The 16,851-nt window shown below is 49.6% G+C and overlaps 1 protein-coding gene across 2 annotated transcripts in view; it reads right to left on the minus strand.

Moving 5' to 3' along the window:
* The window catches only part of NEDD4L (NEDD4 like E3 ubiquitin protein ligase), a 336,948-nt gene that overhangs the window by 226,563 nt on the left and 93,534 nt on the right, over window positions 1–16,851 (minus strand). For both annotated transcript variants that reach the window (XM_044242894.1, XM_044242895.1), the window contains exon 2: window positions 2,276–2,349. In XM_044242894.1, the coding sequence (XP_044098829.1) occupies window positions 2,276–2,349 (74 nt within the window). The remainder of the gene's footprint in view (window positions 1–2,275; window positions 2,350–16,851) is intronic.

Below are 16,851 nucleotides of genomic sequence, written 5' to 3' on the forward strand. Positions count from 1 at the left end.
ACAGAAAAACTATTTAAAAAAAGGAGTAAATCCTATCTTTTCAAAATCTCCAAGTCTATGTGGTTTCCATCACTTAGGCGTTTCTGATGATACCGCTCGCCAACACTCGCCTTCTTTCTCCATCCATTATCCTTTCCACAACAGGGTTCCCATTCCTGTCCACTCCCTCCCTGGGAAGGGAGAATGGGAAACACAGATGGGGGAGGTTCAGTGACAGGCTGTAGGTGATGGGGGCGAGGGGGGCGCCTTACCAGCCTGGGATTGAGAAGGACACAGATAGTAGGGCTTCATCCCAGGAGAGAGCAGGGGACACACACCACAGACCCACACCTGTGACTTCTGCCTCCAATCACAGGAGAGCTGCCAGGTGAGCGGAGAGGCCCTGGGGCTCTCCCCAGACCCCTGCACACCAGTTACAGGCAACAGTGATCCCTGTTCTGTACAAGCTACCAGGTCACACGGAGCTTGAGAGGATTTGCTCAAGACAATGTGGAGGAGAATGAAAGTCATGGGGCAGAATAAGAAGGTGATAACGGGGCCATTCTAGAGAGAAATGCCAACGTGGCAGGAGCTGCCACTGAACCCTTCCGCTTTAGCTCACTCGCTGGAGAATGGGTCCTAAAAGAACCACGGCGCTTCAGAGAAAGACACTGAGGGAGGCACGGAGAGCAAAGGAAGGAAGCAGGATGGCGGGCTCTGTATTTATTAAACTAAGACAACGAAGCACAGGGGCGCCGGGGTGGCTCAGTCTGTGAAGCATCTGCCGTTAGCTCAGGTCATGATCCTGGGGTTCTAGGATCGAGCCCCCCGTTACGCATGCAAATGTTTCAATAAAACGTTTCAATGAAGAAAGAATCTGCCTCTGCCCAGTCCTGGTCACGGTGCTCTGTACAGTAATCAACGCAAGCGAGAGGCCGCAGTCTCCTGTAAATGTCTCATCTGGTGGGAGCCAGACCAGTGAAGTACTCGAGCACTCACTCCGGCAGGAGAGGAGAAGGAACCTGCAGGTGAGACGTGCTCACGACCTGAGTCAACATCAGGAGTTAGACACACAACCAACTGCGCCACCGGGGTGCCCCAAGTACGGGGAAATTAACAAGATAGCTCACGAATATTATCTTGCATCAACTTTATTTATCCATTTTTAATAATTTCTCCAGGTGCTACTAAAGTAACTTATCGGGATGGGAAAAGCTAAATGTGTCCGTGAAGATACAGGACAGAAAATCAAGAGGTCTGCCTACCCAAGGCAGAAAGGGGCTTCTGCTGGGTGAGCAGGAAGGTGAGGCCCCATTACAGAATGTCCAGCATCACATGGAGGCCCTGAAGCCAGAGGGTGACTGCGGGCAACAGCAGGGCCCCACAGAATGAAACGGATGTTCCAGGGAGCGGACTCCAGCAACAGCTAACTGTCCCCAGCAGCCCCCACAGCCCTCACGGCTCAACCCCACAGCCTTCCCAACTCAAACGGAGAGCGGGGCGGGGGCCTGTTCCTGCACTGCTGACATGCAAGCCCCCTGGGCAAGCAGTAACCTTCCCGGAGAAAGTCCTATCAGTCAGGGCAAGTAAGTAAGACCAAACACTTATAATTCATGTCTCCTCCATGTCTAAAGTTCAAAAAGGTCTTTGTTCTCCAAAATCTGATCCAAATCCCAGTTCTCAGTGGCTCTAACCTCACCGTGCTACGGGTCCAATGACTTATTGTGATGCCCGGCAGAGACAGTGGGAACAAAAGGGCTGATTTCAAGATAAAGGATTATCAGGCACAGTATTCAAAATAAAAAAAGCTAAGGACACAGATCAGCTGCCGATGCTTCTAGAAAAGGCCCAGAAATCACCAAATTCACTCACTCATTACCACATCTCTCCAATCAGATCATACAAGCCAGAGAATACCCAGTTCTGCTAGGAACAAAGTAACGCTTTCATGTCTCAAAAACTAGGGATTTTTTTTTTTTAAAGGAATGTATTAAAATGAATAAACATTCCCAAACCGTATTTTTCTACAGAGAAACACAGAAACATCGGAATCCAGTCTCCTCATGAAATCAAGCCCGCTGGAAGGCAAGACCCCTGCACAAAACGCGGTCCCTGGCCCGGTGGTCTCAGCACTCCTCTGCTATCGCTCCCCCAGAATCTCCGGAGAGGGGGGCCCTCGCAATCTTTGTCTTAAGAAGGCCTCCAGGGGTCAGCTGATGCTTGGCTCTGGTTGGAAAGTGCTTTTCTAACTCATCCGAAGCCTACAAAAACAAAAACAAAAACAAAGTGAACATACCTGGCTCCAAAGATGTCCTTTTTGGCGAGATCAATTCCAGAAACCACCTTCACTCTGAGAATACGTGACTCTCCCTGTTGGAAAAGAAAAGAAAAAGTTTAAGAAGTGGACCTTCAATAGGTCACTGCCTTATCCAATATGCAAAGGTAATGATTTCTGTTTGGACCAGTCCGGGGAAACAAAACCATTAACTGAGCAGAGGCGACTCTTCCTTACACTGAAGTTCAAAAATGCAACATTCCAGCTCTAAAATCCCACAGCCCCAGAAATTTAGAACATCCTGGGGCGCCTGGGTAACTCAGTCAGTTGAGCATCCAAACTCTTGATTTCAGCTCAGGTCATGATCTCAGGGTCCTGGGATCAAATCTCAGGGTCCTGGGATCAAATTCCACGCTCGAGTGGGGAATCCACTTGTCCCTCTGCCCTCCCCTCTCCCATGCTCTCTCCCTCTTTCAAATAATTAATTAAATCTTTTTTTAAAAATGTGGAGTACCCAGGTTAATTAAGCACAAGTTTAATTCAAACCACATCATGCAGATCAACGATCTGACCCAGTGAAAGATTTCTCAGTTCTCCAGCAAGAACATAAGCATACGTTTGAAACCAGGCAGATCTTTTAACTTTAATGAAGAAGTTATTAATAAATAGTTCCTTGATTTTTCACTTTAGTAATTCCTCCACGGAAATTTGTACATTTGTGCGCATTGCCTGAGACAGAAAAAAATTTCATGTGGTATACAGATCTCCTCAAAATGACAGTTCCATCACGTTGGTTCTAAACAAGCAAAAATAGTTCCTCAGTTGCAGTGAGAAGGAAAAAGAAAAAATAAAGAGCTTCATCTTAAGTGGAAATCATCTCAAATCCTCTCAGAAATCACCCATTCATTCATTCATTCATTCCAACATTCTCTGAACAGCTCCTACTCCAACTGGACATTGAGCAAGGTCTAAAATATAGATATGCACAGGTTCACGGTCTCTTAAGGTTCCCGGTCTCTTATGAGGGTTGGGCAGACCCACAGGGCAGGATCCCTTGATGGCCTGACACCGAAAGACACACGGATTAGAGTGATAATAGCTAAGGGCTAAGACATCCAGGCTAGAGGAGGTGGCTTGCTCTCAAGTTTCAGTTTTGGGTCACTAAGTGTTAAGATGAACTGAAAAGACAAGAGTTAGTTGAATCCAAGGCATCTATGAAACCACCAGGTGGGAGAGGAAAAACAAAACAAAACAAAACTAGATACATGGGAAGGACATCTGGTACGGGTCAAACAGGGAAGTGATCAGTGCAGAGTGGTAGCTAGTGGTTACAACCACAGGCGCAGGAGAACAAACCCAGGAAGGGTGAGGAGGGGAAAGGGCCGGGGGTGCAGCCCTTGGGGACAGGAGCTCCGAGGGACAAGAGAGAAGGACTGTGAAAGCCATCTATCCATGTGTTCGGTCAGGACCTGGTTGAAGGAAAGAAGATCCAAACGATTACACAGACTATGCTGAAAGAGGTGGGGTGAAATTAAACATGGAGACAGGCAGCCACGGAGACCTGGTCAGTGAGCTGTACACACTGAGCAACCGGAACCGTGCTGGAGATGGTTACTTTCCAGGATTCTTCCATCCATCCCTCCCTCTGACCACCTACCCCTGTCACAAGGCTGCCCACATAGGTTTCCCAACTCATGTGTGCTTAGGATCCCTTTCCAAATGAGGTCTGCACTCCAGCTTGATTTCATGCGCTTGGCGGGCCCCGTGAAAGGCTTAAGACAAGGGAGGGATCACTAAAACATGGCTTTGCTACAGCCTGGCAGTGTCTCCAAGGGCTTCCCAAGGCTTCCGGGCTAAGTGACCTTCCCTTGGTTATTTTAAGCAGACACTGAAGCCCTGACCTCTCTCCCTTCCACTCACCTCCACCGCCGGTCATCAAGGATTCCCGGTTAGCACAGCTATTACCCAGGCTACGGTTCTTTTGACCCTCCCAGCACACTGCACCCCACCGCCCATCATTAGACCTTATTATTTTTCCCATTAGACCTCTCTGATGACCTACTGAACTCAAGGAATGCCGCAGTCGATGCATTTTTTTTTTTTTTACACGTGGGTAAAAATCTGGCAGCACCTTGTATTGTAGAGTTTCTAGCACTGGGAAGAGTTTAAGGCTCACTGAGGTGTACAAACTGTGGATCATGGGTGAACACGAGATCCTCGTCTGCCAGACGAAGGGGTTAAGACTTGACCTGAGAGGGAATGTTCCAGGAACCACTCAGAAGAAATGAGGACAGGAAACAGCTGGAGAGGAACGTACTTTTCTGTCTCCCTGCCTCCCCGCATCCCAGCTCTCTGGGCCTCCCCCACTCCATGACAAAGACTTCCAACCAGCAAGTCTCCCGCAAACACTCCTGTGCAGAGAGGGGACAACTCAGCCGGTACCCACAGAAGGTGGACGGTGTTAAAGGAACTGCGAAGTCTCCGGGCCAGTGCTAGCGGAAGGAGGCGGTGGATCTGGCCATCCAGACAGTGACCTTCCACACCCAGCTGGGGCAGGGTGGCCGTCTTTCCACCTCAGGCCGGCACTGGTCACTGCATTGGGGGGAATGAATAAGAGGCTACCTGGGATGGAAATCCACGCGCAGTCACAGAACAAAAGATAAGGATTCTGTAAGACACAGTCTCTTTATCTCCTAGCCCTTGGGAGTCTCAAAAATCCCAGGCAGTGGACCTGGACTTGCCACCAACTTGAGAGGGGGCTCAAGTGCATGGGGTCTGGGTTCGGAGCACTAAGACAAGCCCAGCTCACAGCGCTTCCCCGAGGTGTGTATTAACACTGGGGGAATGTTCTTGATTCTTACACTGGGCAGAACTTTTCAAAAAGCACACATTTTGAAGTCAGGGAACATTTATATGAATAAATGAGTAAAAATAAACTTCACTGAAGGAACAAGGAGAATTTTTTTTATGGAAGCTGATTTATTCATCTGGTAAGCATGAGCACCTGTTCTAAGATCTAGGGTACAGCAATACAGACAGACGAAATGCCCCCCCTCCACCCTGCCCCGCCGAGCTTCCGGAGCTCCCGAAAGCGAGCTGTATGTATGCCAGGGCTCTCAACTACATGGGGGACACAAATTGAGGGTCTGGAGGGCAAAGGGTAATACATTACAGAGACTTTAAAATTTTGTACACATAGCTTTCCACTAAATAAATTCCCATTTAGGAATCAAACCTAAGAAAATAAGCACAGATATGTGCACGAAGCAAACCAAAGAACAGCTGAAAGGACAGTCACCAAAGCATTTCTTAATCAGGAAAAAAAAACGCAAAAGTCCCTCAAATGTAGACAGTTAAATGTTCACAGCAAAATTCTGTGCAATGAGCTACAACACTGTCATTACAAATGTGTGAGATTCTGGGGCACCTGGGAGGCTCCGTAGGTTAATCGTCTGCCTTCAACTTGGGTCTTGATCCCAGGGTCCTGGGATGGAGCTCTGTGATGGGCCCCCTGTGCCGGACTCCCCGCCCAGTGGGGAGTCTGTTTCCCTCTCCGCCTGTCAGTCACCCTGCTCATTCTCTCTCAAATAAATAAAATCTCTTAAAAAAAATTGTGTGAGATTCTCTAATGACCTTCATTCATCCCCCAAGTGTTTACTAAGTACCAACCATGTGCCAGACTATCTAGGGATGTAGATATGAACAAGATGGAGTTCCTGCCTCAAGGAATACAATCTAGAAGACTGACAGAATATGAATACATATTGTGAACAGGAATTTCTGATGGTGGTAAGTGCTTTAATGACGGGTCAATAAAAGCAACTAGGCAGCGGGGAGAGGGAAGAGAGACTGGAGGTCGGGAAAGGCCCCTTTGGAGAGGAAACACACCTCGGCTGAAACCAAAGGAGACAGAGGGGGAAGCTGGTTCCAAGGCCTCAGCAAGTTCCAAGGCCTCAGGGAGCAGGTCTGGCCTTGCAAGGAGAGGCAAGGGCAGAGAGGTATGGTGGGGCCAGAGCCCCAGCAGGTCACCCTCCTTAGAAAGTGGGCATTACGGCAACCACCTCGGGCAAGTTCTCAGCAGGGGACCGGGACCAGCGGACTTGAGTTTTTAGAAGACCAGCTTGCTTGCTGTGTGAGACCAGACTATGGGGAACAAGAACAGAAACACACCAATTAGAAAGAGATCTGGCAAGAGATGGTGGGGGCTTCGCACAGGATTGAGATGGAGAGGTGACCATGTTTGAAATAAACAACTTCGTTTATTTAAATTAAAACCAAAAAAGTTTCAGAAATGGGTTATATAAGTGAGTTAGAGATAAGCAAGGCAGTGGACAGCTGTTCTGCTTGGACTACATTCCCCAGCATTCCTTGTAGTTTAGGTGGTCATGTGACTAACTTCTGGCCAGTGGAAGGAGCACCGGAATGATGAATGTATCTTCCTGACCTGGCCCATAAGACCTTCCACCTCTGATCATCCTCCCTCCACTCTCTTCTCCCAGCTCAACAGAGAAAACCCCGAAGGCCAGGAAGGGGAAAACTCTGAAAAAGGAGCGTAGCAGGAGACACTCCCTCCACTTCACCATCCCACTGTACCTACCCACCTTGCCAGGACAGCGAGCTGGAAATAGATTTGTACTGTTTCTCCCCACTGAAAATTGAAGGTCGCTATAGGAGTTGGCCTTTATTGATATACAATATAATCTCAATTTTTAATAAATATTAAGCACAGAAAAATGTCAAAAGGATACAGCAGCAGCAACTACCTCTGGATAATGGGTAACTTTCTGATCATCTACATTTTTTCTTTTTGAAACATTAAATATTCTTCTTTGGAAATTTAAATTTTTGGAGAAACTCCAGAAAAATACATAAGGAAAAGAAGAAAAACTTAAAATCACACGCTTAGGACTAGGCTTCTGTATTTCTAAAGTGATTAACCTTTGTCATAATAAAAACCTACAGATTATATTTTAGCTAACTCACAAAGGTACAGAGCTGTCCATCCGGGCGATGTGAAAAGGCCACTCTTCTGTAACACCCCGGCAACAGCTGGGAGGTGAAAGGAGGAAAGAGCCTTTATTGAGCACTTACTATTTACAAGCAGCTGTGACAGGAAATTTCACCTCCCTCCGAAGTTATGGGGCAGGGGAGCAGGAAAGAGAATGTTGCTCTATAAAAACTGCTTTGACACATGGGTTTCAGACATACAGGAGAAACTTATCTGGGCTTCCTATCAACACTCAGTGTGTACACAGATAAGCAGCCGTCATCACCCCTAAAAGAAACACACGATCAGGTGGGTGACTACTGTTATCAGCTGCAATGGGCCACAAGCCCAGCAACTAGACTTTCTGGGGCATTTTATTACTTTCATAAAGTCTACGCATGACATTGCAGGCCCTGGTGACAGCTCCAGCAGAATTCAGTATTTAACGAAGGCGGCTCACGACAACAAAGATTCTCCGGCGTCAGACTGTGCGGGGCAGGGGAAGTGCAGGCAGAGAGGCGGGGAGGCCGAAAACTGCAGATCTGCTCGTGACCCTCGGGGTCTCTACCAGCTACTACTCCTCTGTTTTGGCACGGTCACTGCATGACACGGACGATTCTATGCACTTGACGTGTGTTTTTCTTTTCCAATTCATTTTCTAACTCTTCCTGAAGGCCTAAAACAAGATAAGGTGCATAAGCCACCGCTGAGGGCACAGCACCAAGTCCCAGCTTTAAAAAGGGGGATTCCAAAGGCTCGTTTGTAAGACAGCTACACTAAGCACAGAGCCTGATGCAGGGATCAATCCCAGGTCCCCAAGATCACGACCTGAGCCGAGACCAAGAATCGGACACTTAAACGACTGTGCCACCCACACACCCCAAGAAGGCAACTTCTGGTATTTTAGACCTTATCCTTCACAATGGTGGCTGATTCCACCACCCCACCCCACCCCTGCCACAAAGGGTGATACCTGGGTTAGGAAACAGTGTTCCTTCTCCACGGGATTCTCCAGGGACCCCTTGACCTCCAGACATCCTTGCAGACAAGGAAAACCTACATCAGGGACCTGCACGTCTTAGTCCTTCATCCCTAAATTAATTTATGCATTTATCTTCCATATTCTACAGTGTATTTATCATTCTCACTATTACCCATGACACTTGGAGGCTCACAGTAAACACCTCCTGGTTCAAAGGGATGATCAGTAGCTTTACACCCAGAAATATATATCCAAGTTCTATGTATGCCCACTAACTTCAGCTGCTTTAAAAATTAAATCAGCCAACATACAGAAAGTGCCCACACGGTGCCTACTACACAGTAATACCACAACTCTTCCTGCTCCCACCTGCTCTTGCTCCAGCTATGGGCCAAGGTCCTGTTCCACCCATCTCTCTAAATTATCTACAGCCCCGGCCATCCCCAACCACATCCCTTATTCCCGCCCTCTTCAGCTCTGCCTTTACCTGCTCTGTATTCCTACCCCAGTTCCTGCTCTCTAAACCTTCTCCCCTCTTCACTCCTTTGATGGGTCCCCGGCCTCACACTGCTGCTACCTCTCCCACCTTCTTCCTCTGCCCCGGTCTCCACTCTGACCTCATTGCTCATTCAAAACAACGTGCTGAGTGACATTTATGTTCAATGCACTGTGCTAGAAAGAACACAAAAGTAAGCAAGACGCCGCCTTCTGTGCCCAGGAGGGGCTCACCATCAACCGCAGAGGTCAGACACACATATACCTGTGAGACCTGTAAGACAGGAGGGAAGAGAAACCCAAGATATGTGGGTTGAGGACAAAGACACAGGGGGTCACAGCCAAGGAGCCCAATACTGAACCTCATGTCCAGCCGAGCTCAGGTAACCCTCACGACAGCAAACAGCCCCAACTCGCAGGCTCACCCATGGTCAGCCCGCATGGAACATTCTCAACAACCCAAGTCCCAGGGATAATAGTTCCAGAGAAAAACGCAAAACCCCGGGACTGTCCACAACCTCCATTTCTCAACCTCTGCTAGATGATGGCCAATATTTATGCCCAACAGAGCAAATGCGGAGAGCTGAAAGGGTGGCCCTCCAGAGCAGAATCCGGATTTTAATGCTCAAGGTGACTAACTTTTATTTGAGAGTGAGCAGGAGACTGGGAGAAGGAGAAGGAGAAGGAGAGAGACTTCCAGGAGACTCCCCACTGAGCACAGGGCTGACAAGGGGCTTCAGAGCTGAAATCAAGTCAGACGCTTAACCGACTGACCCACCCAGGGGTCCCTAAGTGCCGTGGTTTTAAGATATGTCCACAACTTCCTAAAATTCTGCTCTTCAAGAGGCAGGGCTTAGTTGGACGCTGGACATAGTGACTTCTTTCTAATAAACGGAATATGGAAAAAGTTAAAGATTAGGTCATTAAAGGCACCGTAGCTGCCTCCTCAGATCACTCACTGGGGAAAGCCGGCTGCTGCCATGTTGTGAGGACACTCAAGAAGCCCTATGAGTCGTCCCTGGAGTGACGACAGAGGCCTCCCGCTAACGGCCACGTGAATGAACGATCTCGAACTGGGTCCTCCAGACCCCGGCAACCCTTCGGAAGACTGCACTCCTCACTGACATCATCCTGGCAGGGAGCTTTGTCTCGGGGCAGAGCCTGGTCCGCTCTATGCCAGTAACCCCGCAGGACCCGTGTGGTGATCCAACACCAACCCCCGTCACCTCATCATCGCTCCTTCTTCCGAAAGCTCTTGTGCATCTATTATGTCCCTACCCAGTAGCACCAACTGACGTGTGGCAGCTTCTCTCCATCCTAATTTACCTGCCACCTCGTCAGTCCAACCTTTCTTGAATGTCCTTTCTCCCTTACAACAGTGGGTCTTCCTCATGGATAAATGGGTCTATTTAAAACCCCTCAGCCCAGCAGTGAAGGCTCACCACAACCAGCTTTATCCCTACTACCTACGTTCTTCGCAGGGACCCAATTCCCTTCCTCACGGCATAGGCCCACATAGCACCCACCTTTCCCCTATGGTCTGCTCCCGTCCACGTTGTCATCACCCAAGGTGCTTACTCTGGGAACAGTGCCGAAAGGAGTCAGTAAGACATTGTTCAAGCCTATGGGACTTTGCTTTCTATGTCCCAGAAGAACAACATACACACAAATACAAGACGACACAATAAATTTAATCACAGCAACGAATCATATCTTCTACAGGAACTCAGAGGAGGAAGAAATGATGTATGTGAAAGGGGCGGGGAGAAGGAAATTGGCCCGAAAGTTGGGGCAAGCCTCAGAGGAGCAGACATGGGAGCCAGGCCCTAAAGATGGAAAAAAAAGGGAGGAACAATTCTTTTGAAAAGGGAGGACAAAAGCAGCATGAGGGTACCTCGAAATGGAGAGCAAATCAACGTGCAGAGAGACAGGGGAGCTGCCCAGGCCAGACCTCATCCCCTGCGAGCTACAGGGCAGACACGTCCAGCAGATGAGGGACAGGCTCACTGGATGACAGGAGCAGAGACAGTCCGGAGAGGAGAGGACAGGACACAAATGACATGGTCCACTCCCCTGCTCTGGTGGAGAGTGCGCTGTGGCTCTGGGGAATGGAGGACATGGGACTGGGTCCAAAGCTCTTCCGGGGTAGGGGTGGGGGGATACACAGCACGGCCGGGTGACGGGCTGGTTCTGCAAGGCGAAGAAGGCACCGCCGCAAGCTCCCAGTCTGGGTGTAACGGGGACTGCTGCTACCTGATGGCAGGAAATAAAGGAGGAAAGTGAGTCTGAGGCAAAGGGAAATAGGAGAAGGTGGATGTCTTGATCTGAGGTCCCCTTGCCAGCGTGCAGCCAGAGACGTCCAGACAGTAGTCAGCACTCGGGAACCAGAGCTGGGTACAGAGGTCGGACATGGACACTGAGGGCAGGGGACCCCGCCCCTTCCTCCGAGCCCCACTTCAGACTGACCATGCCATCTGGCACATAAGTAACAGTAAGCCACTGAAGCCTTTCTTCCCTGTACATGAGTCTTATTTTCTCAGCTCCATGGCTGCGCTGTCCAATATGGCAACCGCCAACTACATGCGGCTATTTAAGTTGAAATAAATCAATTACAATTAAAAGCCAGTTCCGGGGGTGCCTGGGTGGCTCAGCGGGTTAAGCCTCTGCCTTCAGCTCGGGACATGATCTCAGGGTTCTGGGATCGAGCCTGCTACCTCCTCTCTCTGTCGGCCTCTCTGCCTACTTGTGATCTCTCTCCCTGTCAAATAAATAAATAAAACCTTTAAAAAAAAAAAAAAGTCAGTTCCTTAGTAACATGAGCCACATTTCAGGTTCCCCACAGGCCCATATGCCTCGGGGCCGGCCACCGTGGCCGACAGGCAGACCCAGAGGATGGGACATGTCCACGCTCACAGGAAGTTCCGCCGGCCGGGGCTGCTCTAAGGGGCACTGCAACTCAAGGCAAGAACGAAGCAGGATTTGAACAACATCCGGTGAAAGGTGGAAAAGCAGAAAGAAGGAAGGGAGAGAAGGAAGAAGGGACCCCTCTTAGCCGACTGTAACGCAATCCAGCTGTGGAATCCAGCTCCCTGGAAATGAAGCGTGAGCTCCTGTGATCCCTCGTTCGAAGGGCAAGACTCCCTCGGGAACACGGGAGGCCGGCGTGCCAGTTCACAGCTGGGAAGCCGTGTGAAGCCAGTATGACACAGTGCAGCACCGTCCCTGCGTCTTAACTTCTGTATCATCACACAATAGCGGGACAGTGGGGACCGCAGCCTACCCAAGCCGGCGACGGTGACTGGGCAGCCTAGCTGATGGGGCCGGGCTCATCATAACCAGGCTGCTCTGTCCTGCACAGCAATCACAGCGAAAGGCATGTGGGAGGCGAAAAGAGGGGTAAAATCCCAACAGGACCCTGTCCTTGGTCCCTCAAAGGGAAGACATCATGGATAATACTCAGAGGGAAAGGGTGCGTAGGAAAAAGGCAGGGAGACCCAAGGAGGGTGAAGAGGGGGACAGCCCACCACCAAAGTCCGCCTGGAGGGAGGCCAGAAGACCCAGGGCCTGCAGGGAGGAGACACGTGACAAGGGAGGAAGCCACACCCACCTGCCACACAGAGGCCAGGCTGTCGGTAGCGCAGGACCTGGAAGCTTCTGGCAAGCCTCAGGGCGACTCCCCGTTGCTCGCATTGAATTCGCCTCCCACAACTTAGATGCCTTCCAAGCGTTAGCTTTACATCTGTTTCTTTTGGTTTTTTTTTTGTTTTTTTTTTAAGATTTTATTTATTTATTTGACAGACAGAGATCACAAGTAGGCAGAGAGGCAGGCAGAGGGAGAGGAGGAAGCAGGCTCCCCGCTGAGCAGAGAGCCCGATGCGGGGCTCGATCCCAGGACCCTGGATCATGACCTGAGCTGAAGGCAGAGGCTTTAACCCACTGAGCCACCCAGGTGCCCCTGTTTCTTTTGTTTCTAACTTCTGAACAGAGTTGAGCCATGGTGTTCAGGGTTCCTTATAGATCTCACCACTCTGCCACCATTTCCCCTGGAAAACCGGTCCCTAAATGAGAGGAGATGGGGGAGCAGGCGGGGTGGGGTCCAGGATCCACCATGTACTGGGCAGTGCTCAAAGGCCCATGGGCCTCCCCACTAAGTCCCTAAAAGGACTCAGACGTACACCTCTGCAAGAATGTGAAGCCTTCCATGTGTGGACAGTTTCAGAGTGGATCTCAACAAGAAATGTTCAGTTCTGGAACGCCAAGAATGCCCCGTAATTCAGCACTCTCATAGATTGGAAAGGAGGGTGCCACTGAACAGCGCCGCGAAATGAATGAGCTGGCAGGAGTTCCAGCACAAAGCACAGAGTCACTCTCTTTCGCTAATTAAAAATTCTCTTTTTTACCAGAAGAGTTGGTCGAACTCCATGTAAAAAATCTTCAAAGAATCCATTTATCAATGGCGCTTTTGTTCCTAACTTCTAATCACAAGACAGGAAACATGGTGAAGTTCCCCCAAGATCACTAACACAAGAATTATCTTCTGTTTATAGTTCTAAAAATGATCATAATAAACAACTGCACTTTGTTAAAAGCCAAAAATCATAGCTCAAAATCTAAAATTCTGTATTTTTCATGGCAGTCGTACTCTGACCTCTCCTCTTCAGTAAAGTGAAGTCTGGGTTTCTGGAATGTGTAGTTAGACCAGAAGGATGTGGAAGGTCTGGGTTTCAGGCAGCCCCCAAGAACATAAGCCACGGAATGAGTTCCGTGGTCCTGTGTCTGAATCTCCCCACGAAGGATCAAAAGCGTGACTCATGTCTCTGTGCCAAGGGCTCCTAGCATCCTGAAAAGGACACACATGAACAAAGCCGGTAAGAAACACATTTAGTGTTTTTGATTTTACAGAGAAGAAATGGCCTGCCGCATGCATCTGAAGCCTCCGGCCTGGCGCATTCCTCAGCAGGCCAGCGAACCAGGTGCAACCGTGGGTGTTCCGAGAATCTGCAGCCCTGTAGTTCCAGATCATTCCATGGCGGGCTCCCACCCCAAGAGATTCCTGTTCTTGATTCCTGGAGGGAGAGGAAGATCCCCTGAGGTAACTACCCACACTCATGCTCCAGCCTGAAGCCTTCCTATCCTCACTTGAGGCCGGGGGAGGAGCAAACTGGGGGAACCAGGGCCCCAAAGCCCCAAAACTTGGATGATGCCCAGGACTACTAGCTCTACTACTCATCCCGAGGAATCACCTCCCACAGTGGCTAAGGGAATCTGTCATGATCCCAAAGGAATCAGACACAAGAGATGGGCAAATGTCCCAACTTCGAGAGAAAAGCAGCTATGAATCGTACTATAAACGACACACTTGGGCTAGGATCGCTTTCCCCGCTGCCAGATCACCAACTTGCTCTTTGGTTCCTCTCTCTCTCTGCTAACGGAACACGTTCTCTGAAAAACGTCTTCCCAAGGCTCCCCGGCTGCTGAGGGCCTCCCACGGTGCCCCAGATGGCTTCTTTCACCCTTCACTGTTGCTGCTTTTAAAATTAGCTATCATGGAGCGCCTGGCTGGCTCGGTCAGTAGAACGTGCAGCCCTTGATCTTGGGGGTGGTGGGTTCAAGCCCCACAGTGTGTGTAGAGGTTATTTTAAAAAATAAAATCTTAAAATTATCTATTGTGCCAAAAACAGAGCTGTGAGAAGGCAGCCGCCAGGCAGATCACTGGGAGCAGCAAGAGTCATGGTCCACGCAGAGCCTGGTCGAGGCCGGGGCGGCCACAGAGCTCCCTTAGCGCAGCTTTCCGAGACTCTTGTAAAGACCCTGGCACCCAAATGTTCCCAGGGGAGTAAACGGCTGGGTGAATAAATGACATCAATCCAAAACAAAGTTCTTGGGTGAATTACTCAATACCCTGCCATCAGCTAGAAAAAGAAAACAATCTACGTAAGTAAGGTCTGCCAAGAATAAGATTTGCAAACTTACTTCCTTTTCTGATAAGATTTACAGCTCCAAGGCTGCATAGCTGGTGTACAGAGACTTTGGTCAAACCACGATCATATTCCTCCAGACAAGGAGACGACAGGAGGGTGAACTGATATTAAGTTGGGTGCGGCTGAGTCGTACCTCGAGGTCAGTGCCCGTCCCAAGTGTAACCATGACAACTCCAGGGAGATGGGGTCGCAGAGGTGTGCTGGGTCTCAGGCTCTATCACTAACTCAGAAACACTGCGAGCCTGGAACATGTGGGTGAGGATGGATGACAGGCTAATGCAATTTACAACCGACACACACAAGTGGAGAAAATGTCAGAAAATTGGATCAGAAACCAACGAGCTTACGTCAGACGAGGGACAGGTCCAACCTTGAGAGTGATGTGTTGTGCTTGGCTGCCTCGTGCTGTGCAGGGGGGCAGGAGGGAAGAGCATCAAAAATGGGGGGATCCTCACAGTTCTGGGGTGCCTGGCTGGCTCAGTGAGCACAGCGTGCGACTCTTGGTCTGAGGGTTGTGAGTGCTGGCCTCACGCTGGGCATAGCGCTTCCTTTTAAAAAAAAAATCTTGGGGATTTTATTTTCTCTCAAGCTCTATTATGACTCCACACAGTGACCATAGTAAACCACCTGCATTATTCAAGGTCCAGAGCCAGCAATGTCGTCCCACTGCACCCTGGGCCAGCCTTGTGCTCGAGGAATTAGGTGCAGGAATTAGGAGGAAGATGGTTGTTTTGCTTTGTTTGAGGACAAAATCTGTACCACAGAACATATAGCAACCGTAAGAACGAGGGTGTGCTCTATGGGCAGCTGTGCACAAACCCCTGCCATGCACGACAAGGCTTGGGGGGAGAAGGCTTTGCAGGGTGCGACGTCCTCCATGAGGACAAAGAAGGCAATGTGTGTATGCGCTGACACACTCATGTATCTACTGGCATGTGTGTAAGAAAAGTCTGTAAGGACACAGGAAAATGGTACCACTAATGGACTGAGGACAGAAATGAGTTGGCAAGGGACCAAGGCACGTGAGATAGACACAGAGAGACGCCTCACTGCATGAAAGCCTTCTCAAAGCTTGAATTTTAAAACCACTTAAATGTATTAACAACTCAAGAAAAAAATATTTTTTTTAAGTATCCAGGATAGTTAATAAACAAACATCACACGAATGTTTAACCTGGTTTAACAACCACCATCTGGGGGCGCCTGGATGGCTCAGTGGGTTAAGCCGCTGCCTTCGGCTCAGGTCATGAGCTCAGAGTCCTGGGATCGAGTCCCGCATCGGGCTCTCTGCTCAGCAGGGAGCCTGCTTCCCTCTCTCTCTCTCTCTGCCTGCCTCTCTGCCTACTTGTGATTTCTCTCTGTCAAATAAATAAATAAAAAATATTAAAAAAAAAAAAAAAAACCAACCACCATCTGATTCTTTCTATGGGAAGTGGGGGTGGGGTGGCAGAAGCCAAGAGATTTTCTGTTCGGAGGCTGCTGAGGGCAAACCTCCAACCAGGGAGTGAGGGTGTAGATGTGCCTTACAGAGGGAAGGAAATTCTGGATTGTTAAGCCTGGTCAAACACAGAGCAGGTGGCCTCCTGAGGCCCAGAGCTGACCGGCTAGCACCAGAGCGAGAGAGAGCAAAGGCCTGCCACCTGCTACCTGCCACCACTATCACCAGGTAGGGGGGGATGGGGTGGGGGAAGAGGAACCAGATGATCCCTGATGTCCCTTCCCAACCCTGGGGTGTGATCTGAGAAGGCCTGCGCAGGAGGAGCCCGAAACTCAGACCAAGAGGATTCATGCGAGATCACACAACGCTTCCTATATATACGCACACACACGTAATTTTTCTAAACCAAATAGTAATGACAGTCCCACCTCTCTCACAGCAAAACACAAAAGGTGATTCATAAATCAGAAGGCTTCTTGGGGCGCCTGGGAGGCTCAGTGGGTTCAAGCCTCTGCTTTCAGCTCGGGTAGTGATCCTGGGGTCGTAGTGATCCTGGGGTCCTGGGATCCAGTCTTGCATCTGCATCCAGCTCTCTGCTCAGCAGGGAGCCTGCTTCCCCCTCTTTCTCTGCCCGCCCCTCTGCCTACTTGTGATCTCTGTCTGTCAGATAAATAAATAAAATCTCTAAAAAAAAGAAGGAGGAGGAGGAGGAGG

Source organism: Neovison vison, chromosome 3, assembly GCF_020171115.1.
Source record: "Neovison vison isolate M4711 chromosome 3, ASM_NN_V1, whole genome shotgun sequence".
In the NCBI taxonomy this organism is placed as follows: domain Eukaryota; kingdom Metazoa; phylum Chordata; class Mammalia; order Carnivora; family Mustelidae; genus Neogale; species Neogale vison.